General features: G+C 39.4%; 1 protein-coding gene across 1 annotated transcript in view; it reads right to left on the reverse strand.

The window, feature by feature from the left end:
- The window catches only part of VWF (von Willebrand factor), a 134,022-nt gene that overhangs the window by 24,556 nt on the left and 91,917 nt on the right, over nt 1-17,549 (reverse strand). Inside the window, exons 35-43 of the mRNA XM_051624057.1 lie at nt 14,693-14,913; nt 13,865-14,057; nt 12,867-13,208; nt 7,751-7,956; nt 3,955-4,057; nt 3,771-3,845; nt 3,131-3,235; nt 2,456-2,661; nt 928-1,077 (exon numbers count right to left, since the gene is read on the reverse strand). Coding sequence (XP_051480017.1) covers nt 928-1,077; nt 2,456-2,661; nt 3,131-3,235; nt 3,771-3,845; nt 3,955-4,057; nt 7,751-7,956; nt 12,867-13,208; nt 13,865-14,057; nt 14,693-14,913 — 1,601 coding nt within the window. The remainder of the gene's footprint in view (nt 1-927; nt 1,078-2,455; nt 2,662-3,130; nt 3,236-3,770; nt 3,846-3,954; nt 4,058-7,750; nt 7,957-12,866; nt 13,209-13,864; nt 14,058-14,692; nt 14,914-17,549) is intronic.

Consider the following 17,549-nt stretch of genomic DNA (forward strand, 5'->3'; position numbering starts at 1 on the left):
AACCTCTTCTGCCAACTGCTTTTTCTGCAGACTCAAGCTGTGCATTTCCCACTGTCCTCATCCATGCTAACCTCATGAAGCAAGAACATTTGAATGCTCAGGGATTATGGGTACAAGGCGACAGCTACCAGAGCAAAATGCAACTCCAGAGCATCACATTTAATTTTACAGTGATTTTTTTCTTCCTTATTCTCTACATTATGTTAAGGTAACAAATGGTAAAGACATAAATTGGGTAGTTTAAAGGAAGTATAAAACTAATTTTGAAGTTTTGTTTGCATGAATCATGTTATGGTCAAAGTCTTCAACCTATGACACTGGAAAGTGCTGCTGACTTTTAACCAATTCCTTTGAATTCTGTTCCTCTACCAGCTTATTGTACTAAGTACTTATCTCCTCCTGCTTGACAAGCTACGTCAATACAACAAAGCAGTTCATATTTGCTTTGTGGTCTTCCAAAAGTAGACCACAAAATTTTATAGAATGTAGCAGATGTCTGGGTATCAGAAAGACCACAGCACATGGTGTTATTACTGCTAGAATGGGCAGAGGTGAGCAATAGATTGATCTGAAACACTCTCTTCAGAAACTGAACTTCAGCTAGAACAGTCATTAGAAATTGAGCTTCAGACATCATGAGTACTTATTGTGCAAGTGAGGTAAATGATATACACTTCAGGACACAGTTCACGTTTTACTGAAATAAAAAATAAACTTGTCACTCATTTTCTTGGCAACAAAATATGATCCTAAAACAATAATCCTAAAATAAAGCTAGTAATTCTTAGGCCTTCTTAGATTCTGTTCCCAAGATAATTCATTGCTACAACACTTCCTTTCTATTTTTCTCTGGTTTCTCTAAACACACGTTTAAAATTAATAATTTCAGATCCCCACCAGGGATGCACTGGTTGAAATGTTACTTACACGAGAGCAGAATGTGTTACATGCTTTGTTGTGACACTCCATCATCTGAAGTCCTGTAACATCATCTCTTGTACCAGTGCAAGAGCATTCCCTGCAACCATCTTCCCAGGTTGTCCCAACGGGGTACACAATGTTGTTGTGCACACACACCTATTGAATGCAACAGTTAACACATGCAAGAGCACACTGCTGGCTCCAAAACATTACATTTTAAGATGTGAAACATACCACAAGTTATATACAATATTTTGAATCTAGTAGAAATGCTATAGGTCTTAACATTTTGGCCATTCTGTTGACAAAAAGAACATACTTGCAACAAAAGCTGCTGGTTTTATAAAGAGTAAATTGGAGAATTCTATCTGCATTTGGTGGAATTGTCCAGGGTCTGACTCAGTTTCCCTGGAAGTGCAATGTGACCCAATATTTAGAGATAATAAATAAACAGTGAATCCTGTAGAAGGAGGCATGCATGCAAAGCTTCTTCAAGCTAAATTAGCTGATCTGAAAGCTTTCAGCTACGTTCATCCTCTTGTATTCTTTGGTCATCACAGCTACCACAAAAGTAGTGCCATCTCTTATATTGCACTTTCTATTAGTAAATTTTACAGCATCTTAAAGAGATGATGATAATGTATTTTTATAGATACAGCAAGTAAGTCACAGAGACATAAGATGACTTAGGAAAGGTCATGAACTACTTAGCAATGGAAAATAAAGGCTAGGTCTCCTGAGCTGCAAGACAGGGTAACCCTATGTTAAGCTGTTAGGTAAGGTTGCTTCAATGAATAGGTTACACTGCTCTGCCACCTCTCCTCTAAGCAACATTGTCTTAAAGGTTAACATAATATACCAACCTAATAAAATGTTGGCAAAATAAGGAAAAATATATCCTGGTTAAGCTTTAACAGTGTCAGGTATTAATTTGGCAAAAAATTTAAAAGTGACAATATCATTCATAGAAGATACAAGGCCTCCTTAGGCAGAGGCAAAAGCAATCAGTGGGCACAAGGCACTTAGGTCTAAAGGGTCCCAAATATTTCAATAAAGTTAGCTTAGGATTGATAAAATATCTAGTCACTTTACGGAAACAAAAGCATGTACCTCTGTTATCCAGAAACAAATTGAAACTTTTGACATTACCTCTGAAATTTCTAATTCTTGAATGACCTTGAAGTTCCAAATGTTTTTGTGTATATATAGTATATATAACAATTAATAATTATTAATTATTAATAATAAGTTAAAAACTAAATAAATATATGTATAGATAAGAAATCTGATTATATCAAAATCACAAAAAAATTGGTTGGTTATGTCAGAATAAATGGCTGCAATAAAAAAACAAGCAGCAGTGTGATGCAACATTGTATTTCTTTCAGACACACATGAATTAAAAATGCCCTGGCATCATTATTCACCAGTCTCACTGGGGGGTTGTTAATACCTAGCTACCCACTGAGGGTGGTGCTGTCACTTAATGTATAAAAGCCACTGATCTGTAGAAATGACACTTCAGTCCCCTTACCCTGCCTGGAACGCAGGTGGTAGATACGCAGCCGCAGTCATTGGTGAGAGATCTGGAGAGATACCCCAGAGGGCAGCTCACTGTTGAGTTGGTACAGCTGCAGGTACACTCATATTTATCACAGCACTCGGTCTTCTCAACAGTCAGCTCTCGATGTGGCGGGCAGGAAGGTCTTTGAACCAAGCTGCATGCTTCTCTGTTACACGCTGGCAGAAAAAGGGAAGTACTATGTCAGGCAGACACAGAATCCTGTGATTGAACAGGGCAGTTCTCTGGCAGCAAGGCACTCATTGCTACTGCAGGCTGCTATAAATCTACTTAAAGGCTAAGACCTAATGCAGATATAAAGGCCCAAGTCAAAGATCATGCCGCAGGTTCAGGGAAAGTTCCAAGCCTGCCAAAAAATTCTTGTCTCATACACAATCAAAAAGACTTATAAACATAAGGGTCAGAGCACACACATCCATGAGTAAAGTGTTTGTCTTTTCCTTAACTCAAAAGTATACTCAGAAAGTGCCAACAAGCCCTTTCTTCCATGTCTACGAAGTCATTACAGGCCTGTTGGCTCCAAAGTTAAACCTTTCAGAGGGAAAAAGCAATGTCTAAAGGAAGTTGTCAGTGTTGCCCAAATGTGTTCCAGTGTCACTCCCTGCTAAAAAAGAAAATAAACCTTACCACATGTGTAATTTGGTCTGCATTCCCCAGGGTTGGTCAGAGCAAGCTGCAGGCCAAACTCACAGACAGGGGCAGGAGGCAAATCACAGGAAACCAGATCACAGACTAGGAAGAGAAATTGAGTGTATCAGACCACGTCTGACTAGTTAGTCCTCAAGAAAAGACACACATACACATGCATGTCCCCATTAAACTTTTTTCCCCTACACTCAATTCCTGTCCTGAAATACAAAGTGAGTTATGAGATCAGCAGGTCAGAGTTTGTTTTCAAAATAGCTTAGGGAACAGTTCAAGCCTGGGTTACAAGGATTAAGGTTCTAATGTTATATTTAGTGTGCAAATATAGACCAAGCAAAAATAGATACTTTAAAACAGACCATTCTAATGTCATTTAGACAAAATCAAATTAGTCCATTCCCTTCCTTGCCTCTTACAGAAAGAGGGGCAAAGTCAATTTGGAAGTGAATGCAGACTCACATCCTCAGTTGTTTATTTTTCCACACAGATGACTGTATAGCCATTCAGGGTTTTTTTGCAAAAATTCAGCATTGCATTAAACAAAAAAAAAGGGATTGTATACCTTTGAAGCATCTAGTAAAAATGTGGACCTAGAAGATTACAGCAGTTTATGAGAACCTACCACATTCAAATTCAGGGCAGCACTGGCCGGGGTCCCTGCGCAGACGAGGGACTTCACAGGGACCACAATGGACAGCTGGAGCAAGAAGAAAACATCCATAAAACAAATTTGGATAAGAACTAAAATAATAGGTAACAAAAACATCAATTCAAGTCCAATAATATTTAGAGCTAAACCAATTTACGTTTGGCAGTAGGGCAAGGTTGGACCGTGCAGTTTATTTTCTTGTTGTCAAGACACAGGCAGATTTTGCAAGGTTCATTGGCAGGAATCCATGTTTCCAAGTGCTGCATGAGGAAAAAGAAGAAAAAGAAAGAAAAAAAAAAAAGATTGTTAGAAAGAAATAAACATACTGGTTACTGGTGTGTTAGTAATGGGAGTGGGTGAGGGTGACTATCATTAATTGGGAGAAACAGAATGGGCAGGTTTCTCTGTTAACAGTAAGAACCTAAGGAGACACATAATTATGAAATTATGGTAGTGTAGCCATTTAGCAGAAGATGCAAAGAATGTATGAATGGGATGGGGAATTACTATTGATTTAAGCATGGAAAATGCAAGGATGTTATAAACACAATCGCAGGCTATTGTGAGTGACAGTGGACTTGTGTAACTGCATACTATGATTGGATTTTCAGTGGTCATAAGGGAAACAACAATATGTTGGGGAATACACAGAAGTGGCTGGTTTCCCAAATTAGTAGTACTCAAACAAAGAGAAATAAACAGTGCATATATTTTATTAAGAATATATGGGGTGTCATCACTTGAATTCCCAGGGACTGAAGACTAGAGAAGCACTAAAGGAACCCCAAATTTGAAACCATTGCTGTGATGATTACTTGGAGGTAATAAGCATATTCAGGAACTGCCAGTAAAGCATATAATTATTCATCCATTGCTCCTTCTCATGAGAGAGAGAGAAATCATTTACATTAAAGATATAGTTACCTATAAAGAAATATCCACATTTAACACCTATGTGAATAGGGAGGCAAGAGTGAAAAGATGCACTATGAGACAATAATGTTAGTTTGTAAAGTCAATCCAAATCCTGGATGTGAACTTGTAGATTGTCATGTCACAAAGGGAAAAGTTGTCATCCAGAAAACCCTGGAGTTATTTAAAATATAAAATGTAAAAATGTCTGCTGAGACCTTTAGTAATAATAATGAGAAGGAAATGTCTAAGCATATTGCCACCTGTGCCTAGACTTATCTATGTATTTTAAGCCATCACAGTAGTCTGAAAAGACAGTTTACTTTCAAAACTTAACAGAATGCCAAGGATAATACACGAGGCATGCTAGAACAAGACAACCAGAGGTTTAACAAAGCTTAGGAACTAAACTACATAGAGTCAGTTAATTAATAGGATATATTTTTGGGTCAAAAATTGCTTGCATCGATGTGTTGCTAATAAAGAACATTATCTCAGGGTTCAGAAAAACAACTTGGAGCCCTCTACCAGAGCATTAAATGGCCTCAGGCTTAAAAAGTCCTGAAAATGCAGCTGATAAAAGAGGGCCTACATTTGCAGGTGGTGATGGGAAAAGCATGTGGACATTTCAAGACACAGAGAAAGAGAATCGCATTGGCTCTGACATGTTCTGCAGCCTTAAATTTTGTATAGGTTTTCTTCAGCGTAAGTAAGAGTCTCTTTCTAATACCAAGGGAGACACAGTGTTAGTAGACCTCTGTGTGGGCATTGGTACTGAGAATCCCATAAACACAAGCACAATCTGGGGTAGAAACGCACAGAGGAATAAACTCCAGAGGGAAAGAAGGGGGTTAAGGAAACCATAACCCACCACCAGTTGCACTGCCTCTTGTATTGCTCACACAGCTAATCCTGCAATGGTGGAGACGTCAAACGGCTGTGTGAGCTGATCCTCCCCTGCCCTCCACCTCCCCATCCACACAGCAGCTGCATCTAAGCCTTGCTGTTGGGGTACAGATGAGAGGGTTTCAGAGTTAAAACCCCATTAGGCAGCATGCAACAACTCACGAATTTCAGAACTTCTACAGAAACAAGCAAGTATCACTGCAGACATTATTCCCAAAATGCAAGCTGAGCTTTTCTCCACGAAGGCTTGAAACAATTATTTAAATGGGAAATTCACTGCATTGCCTGTGAATTCAGGGATTTATGGCACACAGATCCTAGATTTTAATCTGCATTTGCAATAATGGTTCCATATAGAATCATAATACAATGAGTTCTCTGGGTCACTGAGCGTTGTGTACAACTGACCCGTGTTCAAGGCCATGACTATACACATTGCAAGCTATTTTTTCCTTCAAGAGAAATAATATTTTTTTTTTCCTATTCCTTTTACTACACTACACAAATCCAATGATACTGTTTTAAAAATAAAGATCTAAACCAGAACACTAAGAAAAAATCATGGCCATATGTATGGAGACACTGTAACCTTAAAATGAAAGTTAATACGAGCTACACGCGCTCAATCCTTCAGAAAGCTCTAGCCTTGTGTTTTGAAAAAAATAATTGTGATAATGCAGTTGTGGAACAAGAGGACACACTTTTCCTGTGTCTTCCCTCTCACTGCAAAAACCCATAGGGTACATATGCCTGAGGGGGCGGCTTAATGCTGTTGGGCTCCTGTACCAGCCTCTTGCCCAGCAGCAGGAAACCCTCAAAATGATATTTAGTGAACAATTTTTGTCTGCACTGTGCTTTGATAGTGCCAGAAACCAGCACTAAGGCACAAGCTCCAGCAAAGTTGGGTTCTCAGACCTGCATGGACCTGTCCTGTGCAAGGGCAGGCTGCACCAAGACTCACAGGCCCCTTGGTGCAGACCTGCAACCAGCACAGCACTTGCATGGGCAATGGCAAAGTGCTGCCTGGAACACTTGATTCACTAAGTGTGTTTCTCCCTGGTATCCTGGTAAAAGAGACACTTCAGCCACAAAGTCTTTGCTTTCTTTCAGTTTAAATGTTTATAATACATTTCTTGCTGGACTAAATGCCAGTCTAAATTCGTGTGTGATTCAGGATACATACATTCATTTACTTTTTGAAATCTACCTCTTTACTTAAAGAATATATTATCCACACACACATAGCGACTTCTGTTATTTACAGAAGATCTATGTTACAAAAGCAATTCTTTTTGACAGGACGTTTTGTGAGTATTATAAGGCCATCCAAAAATCTTGCTAAGAATCTAAAACCCCTAAAATACTGAAACTAAATCTACTTCTTAAATTCCCATAGAAAAACAGTAGATTTAACAGGAATGGATGACTTAGGTAAAATCTCCCAAAGCTGAGTAGCTGAGGGTGAAGAGGAACAACCCCTGCTACTTGGAACAAGTGGACACAGGGAGGAGCTTCCTGTGTGATGCCAAAAGGGACATCAGCCGCCACTTTCACTGCAGCTTGGCACCCAGCACCCACAGCTCTTGCAAATCTCATTCTGACACACAGAGGTCTGATTTAGCTGAGAAAAGTGGATTTTCAGTTAAACTAAAACTATGAATTTCATCCAAAAAACCAAAGGGAGGTTTATAGAACTTGACATAAGGTCATCTTGGTCTCACTGCTCTACACCGACCACTGAAAATGCTTCAGTAAGCTTTGCAAAGACAATATGATGCATTTTAGGCAAGGGTGACAGATTTATTACTAAATTGTCATTACTGATAAAAGAAATGAATGGAGGTGTCTTTCTTGGTAAATGTTGACTTATGCCATACCTCCCTTCTGCCCTCCAGACCCCCCTCTACAGAAATTTGTCATGCATTTCCAGGTCTGTATAGTCCCAGCTGTGAATTTTATATCCATCCCAGCCAATTTCACACTAGGGAAGCTACATGGGGCTGACAGCTGTCCAGTTATGAGGAACTGAGCTAAAAAATAAAGCATCCAAAGGAGAAAAATAGAGTTGGAAGCCAGATTTACTTGCAAAAGTACAAACCCCACATGCTTACAAAGGTAAGCTGATCAGTAGTTACCTGATGATGCGTGCCATCTTCACTGATGCACTGAGTGCAGACATCTTCATCAACACAACTGTCATTAAGCATCACCTGCCCATCTGGACAGAAGCAGCCTTCTGTGGGATAATCCTTGCAGACACTGAGTTTGGTACTATTCTCACAGTGCTTTATGCAGGCTTTGTGGCAGTGATCATATGTCAAATATGTGGGACATTTCATTGCTGAGGAAGACAGAAAAAAATCTCTTTAGATATAGAGATCTGAAATACAGATACATGTTTTCCCTAATACTTTCTTTAGCACTCTGTTCAGGTTTTTGAAAAGCATCGTCTGATGAACATATTCTGTCCTCTGCAGCCACTAACATGTTTGAAAATATGTTTTTAAAACTAACAGAATCCACAGTGGAAAGTGATTAAAGGCCGTTTCTTAAGTCACAGTGCACATTTTCAGGTCACATGTATCAGCTAAGTATGACTAGCCCTAATAATGATACAATGGCTTACATCTTGCCTCTTTTTGACACTGAGCAAGAAATTTAAGCATTTGGAACAACTTTTGCTTGTTTTAGAGAAGCACTGGTAACAGCATACAGCTAGGAGATACCCAAGATAAGACTAAAGCATTGAATAAAGTTGTTTGGTTGGGGTTTTTTTGACAATTTAATAGGTGGCAGTGTTCCTGAGCAACTAAAGAAAGTTTCTGAACAGAATATTCTGGTACTTCAACACTGAACCTGCTAGATTTTTGCACCTTATTAACTGAATTGCCTTTCAACAGAATTAACTGAATCAAGGAAAGTTGCATTACCCCCTTAAGACAACACATAAAATTTTTACTGGTAAGTTCACTACCCTGATGGTATTGCCTCTAAAAGCAAACACAAAAACATGGCTACAGCTATTTAAGAAACCTATGGACACAGCTTCCATACTGTGTACTCCCTTAAGTCTACTTTATTTTTCTTTACAGCTTCAATTAGGATAAGTGTTTCTTATTTCCCAGTTTGTGGCAGCTGGGAGGTTTATAAAACTTTTTTTCCCATTCCCTGACCAAAATAAATAAATAAATAAATAAATAAATAAATAAATAAATAAATAACTGAATGAAGACCTAAGTGCCCAGGCAAACAAGCATTCATCAGCTGAACTGTCTACACACACCCTTCTTAGGAAACAGAAAAGCAATCTCTTTAATGTTAACTCTTTTCTGTATCAAGCCATACTAAATCAAATTATTTCTGGTGTGTTGGAGTCTATGGTTGTATGTGTGGATAGGCCCAGGAACTTAATGGGAAGTCCAATCTCACTGTGAAATGCTTTGCCTAGATTCTGAAAACACAAAACAATCTATTCAAGTAAAAATGGAGAAATGGCCTGTTTATAAATTTGTACTAGCAGCTACCTAGACTATACTGTGGTTTCTAGGAAAACTCAGTCCTTGGAGAAAGGCATGCATCCTTTCAGGCAACAGTGCCATGCCCTTCTTAGCAGCAATATAGTTTAGCACAAATTTCACAGCTAGCTTACTTGCCTTCTGCCTCACTGTACTGTCCTGTGCAGCCAAAAGGAGTGCTAAAAACCCCAGTGCCCGTGAAGCTGGAGTGAATAATGCACCAGGGCTCATCAGCTGCCAGTCAACCTCCCTGCACTGCTCAGGCACAGTTTTCTTAAACCTCCCTCAACAGGTCTGTTTTATCCAAAGCAGTGCATTTAGAAGAGTTTTTCCATTGTTCTTGGGAGTGGTTTCAAGGCCACATTAAACCAACCTAGATCAGTGCTGCCACCAAGAAGGGCAGTCTCCCTTCAATCTCCTCACCTCAGCTGCTCTTTCCTGCTCGTACTTTTTTCCCTTTTGCTGCTAGTTTTCAGAGCTCACCAAGCAGCATGTGAGAACTACTGCCAGCACAGCAAAAGGAGTGGGAATACACAACTAGAGATGGAAGAGGAAGAGAAAAACCATCCCAGATCAGCTGATGGCAGTCCTAAAGCCACCGCTAAAGCCACTTGATTTTCAAGTCATGGTTTTAATCCTCCAGCTGTTATGGTCCTTACCAGAATGCTCTGCTTAGACAGCAAACAAACTGCATCACATAATCTCAGTGTAGCTCCACTACACAAACCCTTCTTTAGCTGAGGTGGTTTAACAACTTCTTGTATCCCTTTGCTTCTTTCTCCTCCTGAGTCTCGTTCTTGCTTCTCTGCCAGATGTCACTGCCCCTCAGTTAGGCAGGCATGGGCTGTTATGCATTTGTTTCCTACCCTGGGCCTGCAAAATGGCCCAAGGAAAGACAAAACACAAAACCCTCCGATGATCAGAATGGCCCATGAAAAACATTATTTCCAAGAAAAATACTTTTCCCAGAATCCTAGCAGCTGCTGAGTGCCACCAGCATCCTCCTCAAGGAACCACACCTTTTTTCAGCAGTTAGTTTCACACACCGAGCAAGCATCAACCACCTACCTAAATGCAATTCATCTGCAAGCTAGTATTGGGCAGTGCCTCGAGGGCATGGCCCCATTGCACACAAATGAGCTTAAAGAACTTCTGAGAAGCACTCATGGAACTATTAGCATATGAAGATTAACACGCTGTTGCTGCTGTCATTTATCTTCTGAGTATTTCTGCTTTCTGAGCAAAATTTGCTAACTGCTACTGTTAACTTGAGCTACACAGTTCACAGCTGACTTGGTCACCTCCACATGAGCTCCCATTCCTTTTGTAAATGAAGAATTTATGTATCTCAGTCCGTTCATTAATCATGATATAAACAATCCTGTTTCCAAGTGAATAAAGCTCTCTCTCCATGCAAAGCTGAATCCCAGCAGTTGTCCCTATTAGCAATGCAGTAATTTGTTAGAAATCCCTCTGATAAAGCCTGCATAGTCATTGCAGTGGAAACCCAGGCATATTCTGTGAGGGTGAGTATGCTCAAGGGGTGCATATTCTATGCCTCAGGGTTACATGGCTATCAGTGGCAATTACAGGCTGCTGCAGCACAGGTCTATCAAGTATGGGGTCTAGGAAAAAAACCCACAACACTGAACACATCCACTCTCCTAAAAAGGAGTAAGGAAAGCTCAAGCAGTGGAACTGAATGAGCACAGGATGCAGAATGGAGATCGGGTTCTGTCTTTACTGGGTATTCCAGTGAGTATATTTAGCCATCCAGGCAGAGCAGCCAGAAAGGACTCATAGTGCTTGAAATGTTCAGGTATGGCATGAAAAAACCTACATCAAACCCTAAAAAAATTACAGGGGTTAACTGAAGTGGGGGGAAGGAAGCAAAGTATTCCAGAACCATGCAATTGTTATTAAACATGTAGCGGTAGAGTGATTAAGCTGCAATCTTTAGTCATAAATGTAACCTGTAGAATCTCCTTGTAATTGGCAATTTTATTTTTGCCCGTTGCAGATTTGCACCTGCTTGAAGGAAGAAGATTAAGATATTCCTAGGACACTCATGACCTTTTTGTGCAACAAGTGTTAAAATGAGTAACTTTGCCTATCTCTGTACATGCTGTGTAACAAGATGGGAATTTGAAAACTGCAGAGTTGTTAAGGTACTCCAGCAACATTCAGCCTTGGATATTACAATTTGCAAAGTCTGACTGCAGCACTAAATTTGGCAAATGGCTGGCAGTATATTCCCTCTGTTTTCTAGGACTGTATTCTAAACACTGTGTTGTTTCTTGAAAGATTCAGTCTGCAAGAGCAACATGTTCTTCAAGTACCTATCCTGGAAAGATATTTAAGACACTAACTGGAGGCTCAGGCCAAATTCAAATTCACAGTATTGACTTCCCTATTCCATCTTTGCTTCAGTCTGAATTTAAAACATGAGTTAAAACAAAAGATGTACTGAGTTCTTGCTGTATCATGCCTTTAGGATGCTGGTTCTCCAAGTCTGAAACGGGCAGCAAGTGGGAAGCAAAACAAGGCAACAAAAATCGACTATTCTGGAGGGGCAGGAGATGTGAAAACCAACTGGGGTGTCAAGACACTTCATGAGGGGCTAGCTGGGAAGGAAAATGCCTACATACATACACAAACACACATCTCAAATACTTGACTAAACCAGAAACAGTGTGAGTGAATGTCTGAATGTCTGTAAGCCTCACTACAGACAAACAGCAGAAGGTGTAGAATAAATCACCTCAAGAGTTTACTTATTTGTTTTTAACTATATGTTGGATTTTTGGCAGATGTTTCGGTATGCCTTTTTGATATGATGTTGGGAGATAGAAAAAAAAGACCAAAAAAAATATCCCCAAAGAGGATGATAGGGCAGAAGGCCTTATAACAATTTAGGGGAGTAGTTATAAAAAATAACAACCACCTGAATTTTGCACTAGCATGCATGTCCTGCTTCCTTTGGGCTCTGGGCAATTTATAAGGCTCAAATTCTGCTGTACTTTCTCACAGCACAAACTCTTCACTCCCGAAACACAAACAAAATACAGCCAGAAGGAGAAACAATTTGCAAAGTAAATTACAGCTGGTTTGATAGTGTAGCTGGCACCTACTGGCAAAAAAAAAAACACACCACAGAAAGAGGAGGCCATTCCCCATTTTCAACTGCAGTAGAAACTTAAAATCCCACTGGCTCTTTCATCACAGCCTGAGATGGTCATGCTTTGCTTGAAATGCAGGGAATTTGCAGAAACTGTTACAGAGAAAAGTCTTATTTTGTGTCATTGGCAGTTAGCTACAAGAGTGACAGGCTGGGTAGCAGTTCCACTAGCCTAAACTACTAGTTTCCCTGTCTGCTCAGAGCAGACTCGCAGTTCAAAAAACCTGGTTCGGTGGCTGCAGAGTCAGGTACTGTCACATAGCTGTATTTGTCTGTGCATAGCTTTCACAGTATTTTTATCTCATAGGTTATCCCTCCAGCCTGGCATGACTACCTTGCATTTTATTTGTTAGCGCTTTAATAAGAAACACTTTTCCCATCATGTGCTAATTAGTAGATGACAAACCAGTTAGCAGATCTGCAATACCACTTCCATGCAGAACTCGATTTGAAATCTCTGCCCCATCCAAAAACCAGCATTGAACTGACAAGGTGGTTATTTTCACCACCAAGTTAGGCAGTTTCTGTATCAGTTTGAACACATTGTAAACCCCTTACGACAAAGCTCAGGTGTCCTCCAGTCTATGCAGACCCCATTTTCCCTGCAGATGTGGGCGTACGAAGTTATCATCTCGCAGGCTTCGTCCTCGTAGCAGCTGTTTTCTGTGCAGGCCTCGTAGAAAATGCTGGGGGGGATGACCCTGTGGCACTCTGCAAACTGATCTGAGAGCAGAAGCTGGCAGTGGCTCGTGGCATGTTCAGGGCACCTGTCTTCTCTCTGGATTTCACAGATCTTCCCCGGCTCTTCCACGATCCAGTCTTGGATAAACACACTGCTGTCAGGAGTGACAGTGCCATCACGTAAGGTGAAGTCATTGACATGGTTCTGGTCACATACCCCTAGAAGAGTCAGTAAAAGGAAAAGTATGAATACTATCAGCAATAAAACAAACCTAGAGAAAACAGGCACAGGAGAGATGGAGCTCGTTAGGGCTGCCGGGTGAGCACCAAGAGGAAGAGCAATGCACAATATTCCCTATAGCTATTATCAATGAAGGCATAAAAGCCTTGGGTCTTGTTTCCCATTTCTTTATTACAGGAAGTATATGTTATGCCACATATCTTTTGTATAGATTATACAGACTATACAGTGGGGATACCCTAGAATTAATTCTCCCAGGTAGTCATACCCCTCACAAAACTTTGACTTTCAGTGCCAGCATAGAACATGTCTCTTGCATAAAAATATATGTAAGAACCCAAAGTTAAAGCCTCATCCAAAAAAAACGTAAAATGTCCTGGAAAAGATAACTTTGTAAAATATGTAAAGCTTGGGAGATGTCTAGCTTTGCTCTTTCCAAGATGTTACTGGGAGTCAACGAACTGTTACATTGAGGGCCATAGTAGGAAAACCTACATAGATTGAAGTGTGTCAACAACAGTGGATCAGTTCAGCCAGAGAGTTTACAGGTTCAGGACATCACAAATTCCAGTAACATAAATAGCAGTTCAAGCCCAAGTAGGAAGCTGTTAAGATTCCTAGCTTTCAAACTTACCACAAAGGCCATGTGTTCCTGAAGAAAAGCTCTTTGAATTAAGTTTAAGAATAAATTCATTGTTTCTTGGAGTAAATGTGAGATTATGTCCAAGCTGGGAGAATTTGATTTCGTGCATTATTGCTCCATAGACAGTGACTTCAAACAAACTGCTAGAATAGGGAATATGAACCCTTTCACTGTTAACAGCCACCTGTTTTAGAGAAGGCAAGATCATCACATCAGTTCTAGCAAGCAGTTAAAACTGACCCAATCTTACAGTTGAAACACATTTTGACTTCACCAACACTTGAAGATCCAACTGACAGAATCAATTTTGCAAGCTGAAACATTCAACTGTCTAAAAATTCATTCTGTGCATTGTATCAACAACTTTTTTCATCATCTTCCCATATAAGTGCATTCCTCCAGCATCACAAACACAGACCCTAGCAACCTAATGCCATGAGGTTAAAATGCCACCTACAGGCTCCGATTACCAATAAACCTCAGTGAATGTCAAGGCTGCACATCACCATGCAGAACTGGGTGCAGGTGTTTTGGTCCATCCTGTTTTGCTACACACTAGCCAGAAGACACCACCTTTGCAGGATGGCCAACTCCTGTATGTCTGAGGAACCCAGGGACTGAAAACATTTCATATTGAACCTGAATACTTCTCTGCCTAAAAAGCAGATGTATTACATACTAAGCTGGCCTTTCTTCTAATGCTTAGGTCTGTCTGCAAGAAGGACAGAAACTGGATAAAGGGAATAAATTTGTCCCCATAACCTGGAATTCCATTGCATGAGCAGATAATGCATAGATCACTTGATTGTGTTAACTTACTGCCATGTCACTGAAGAGCCGAACAGATACACCACGATGCTTCACTTCAATGGAGTCCATACAGTTCATCTTTGGTGTTGCTCTGCATGGTCCCTCATGGAGGAGAACTTCAACATCATGTTGCACGTCTCGAAACAAGGTGTAGGAGCAATTGCTGGTCAGCTTAAAATTTAGACCATCAAAAGTGACAATATGTCGAGATGAACTTCCTATGCAGACACCTACAAACCAAGGGGGAAAAAAAATGAAATCATGGAGGCATTTGCTTTTGTTCAAATTAGGCTATTTCTTCACAATTGTTATGGACATGTGGAACAATGAATTGAGAAATCTAGGAAGGTAATGCATTGCAAACGCAGCAAAACATTGACAAGAAACTTTGGGAAACACTTCATTGTGTGTTTTGTTGGGTTTTTTAAGTATCTTTGTCTAGAGCAATTAGTATTACAAAAGATTTGGAAAAACTCACATGGAACCCCTTAGCATGAAGTTTATTCACATGGAATATGATTTATGAATAGATTTTATATTAAAAAATAAAACCAGGGAAACTGTATCCCTTCTCTATTTGTAGAAAGACTGTAACATACTTAATTTTTAATTCTTGCATTGCATCTCTATTATGGTATTGCATTTTATCCTGTACAGTATTACATTTGACACAAAAGAACACTATTTAATAATTCTTACCAAACACAAGTCAGTATCAGGGGACTTGTTTTTTTTTAAAAAAAAATGAGAACAAGAAAAGGGCAGAGAAATTTATCCTGCACACAGGATGAACTAATGGTCAACTGACAGCTCAGTATCCTGGTCGTCAGGTTATAGACACGGTCTTCACAAACCATAAAGCAAGGATTATAATCTCTCAAGTACCAAAATAAAACCCAAGCAAAAGGATGCTCCTGACTCATGCATTTTCAGATCTTTTGTTTAATAAGGAAAATAAAAGCAATGTCAGCTGAAGAAAATTCTCATTGGTTTCTAACTGAGTTTTGAGACTGGTTTGTCTCCTGTTCATTGACCTTCAAATTTAATTTCCCAGGAAAAACAAACAGCAACTTTTGCTTAAAAAAAACCCCAAATAGATAAAGCCTATCTTGTGTATTGCCAGACACTGAATCGTCAAGAGGAACATCCCTTTGGAGCTGTGGTGAATCTTCAGATATTCTACCATACCTTCTTATAAAGTCCATGAATAAACAACAAGGAAACAAGTTAGCAATAAAACAAGGTTTCTCAACCTTTTTTTATTCATGGACATCTAAAAAACCCCTAAGGATAATGGGAATACTTTTAAATTTCTCACAGGTATTCTCTGCCACATATGTGTTAATGTAATCTATTTAAATCCATGCACAAGCACCCAAGAGCCATGAATCACATGTTGCATATCATATGGCTATAACATTTATTATTAGTTCAGCTAGCAAACACCTCCATGGTGTAACTCCTGATCTGTTCTATGAAGTCAGTTATATGACATAAAAACACTTCAAGTGCTTCCTCTTCGCAAAAGCATTTGTCATATCATACCCCCTGTCAAGCAGTCATGTGAAAGGGCTCTGTCTCTCTAAACAGCTGAATGCCACTTTGCTGAATCATGAGTAAATGAAGCATGCATTGCCATGCTCCTGCAGCACAGATTGCCTCCATTCATAAAGACAAAGAAATATTGCAGCACACTGACCTCCTAGTAGGCACCTGCTTTGCTATTCCTATCTCTAACTGGCAGCTCTGATTGCTGGGCGTTGCTGCCCTGACTTAGCACACAAGGCAACAGAACCAGCCTTTGCCCCTTTGTATGGACACAGCACCACCTAGGTTTTGCTAAGTAGTCACTGAAACAAAGACTCTACCCATGGGACTTGGATCAGTTGGGAGGGGTTGGGCCTTTTTTCCCTCCTCTTATAATGTATGAAAATTTAGCACTTTTTATCACAAGCTGCATCACCTTGGGGGAAAAAAAGTTTACATTTTGCATATGATGACTCACTAAATAAATGTCATATCATGTTAAACAGCAGCAATCTCAAGTCTTTTCATTATAATAAGTTAATGGTACTAATGGTAAGTTTTATCTTTTCAGAAAATCTTTATGAAGTCTTGTTTTTCCAAATGTATGCCAAAAGAAATGGCTTTCTGTTGCTATCGATGCATTTAGGATCAAGAAAATTATTACAGGTGAACTTTTTATGGGTAGATGTCACTAACAGTATCTTTTAAACATTTTGAGATATTCATGATGATACAACAAAAATCTTTCTACCTTTTTGAAATATTTACGTCAAACCAGAAATGTTGGCTTTAAAGTGCTTGGATAACCAAATGTGCTTGTAGGAAATGCTAAAACTGGAGTTGTTAAAATTCTGGATGTCTACAAGTTCAGGGATCAAAACACAGCTAAACATCCTAGATATTTCAAGCACTTTTAAGAAGAAACTCTTCTTTATAAAAGCCAGTTCCAAAGAAGTCGTTTTATACTGAGATTATACATTACAAAGAGAAGGCATATATAGGGTTCTGATTTATTTTAAATTTTCATATGACTTCAGATGTAAGCAAAATTTTCAGAATTATCTTGGGGGAATACTGCCCTCTAAGCATCATCAAACCAAAGAGATTCATAAAGGCAGAGATTTTCAAGCTCTGAACAGCATTTAAACACTGTAGAAAACAACACCTCCAGGTTCTTGGTTTTGAGATGTATGCAGATTTCAGCTATAATAATATGCATGACTGGGCTGTAGAAATAAAATATTTTCAAGAGTCACTGGAGCTGATCTTTTGAATATTTAATTCAAAACAAACATCTGGACTAATTTTTATGGAAATCAAGCATATGACTACAGTGTGT

This window comes from Apus apus, chromosome 1, assembly GCF_020740795.1.
Source record: "Apus apus isolate bApuApu2 chromosome 1, bApuApu2.pri.cur, whole genome shotgun sequence".
Taxonomy (NCBI): domain Eukaryota; kingdom Metazoa; phylum Chordata; class Aves; order Apodiformes; family Apodidae; genus Apus; species Apus apus.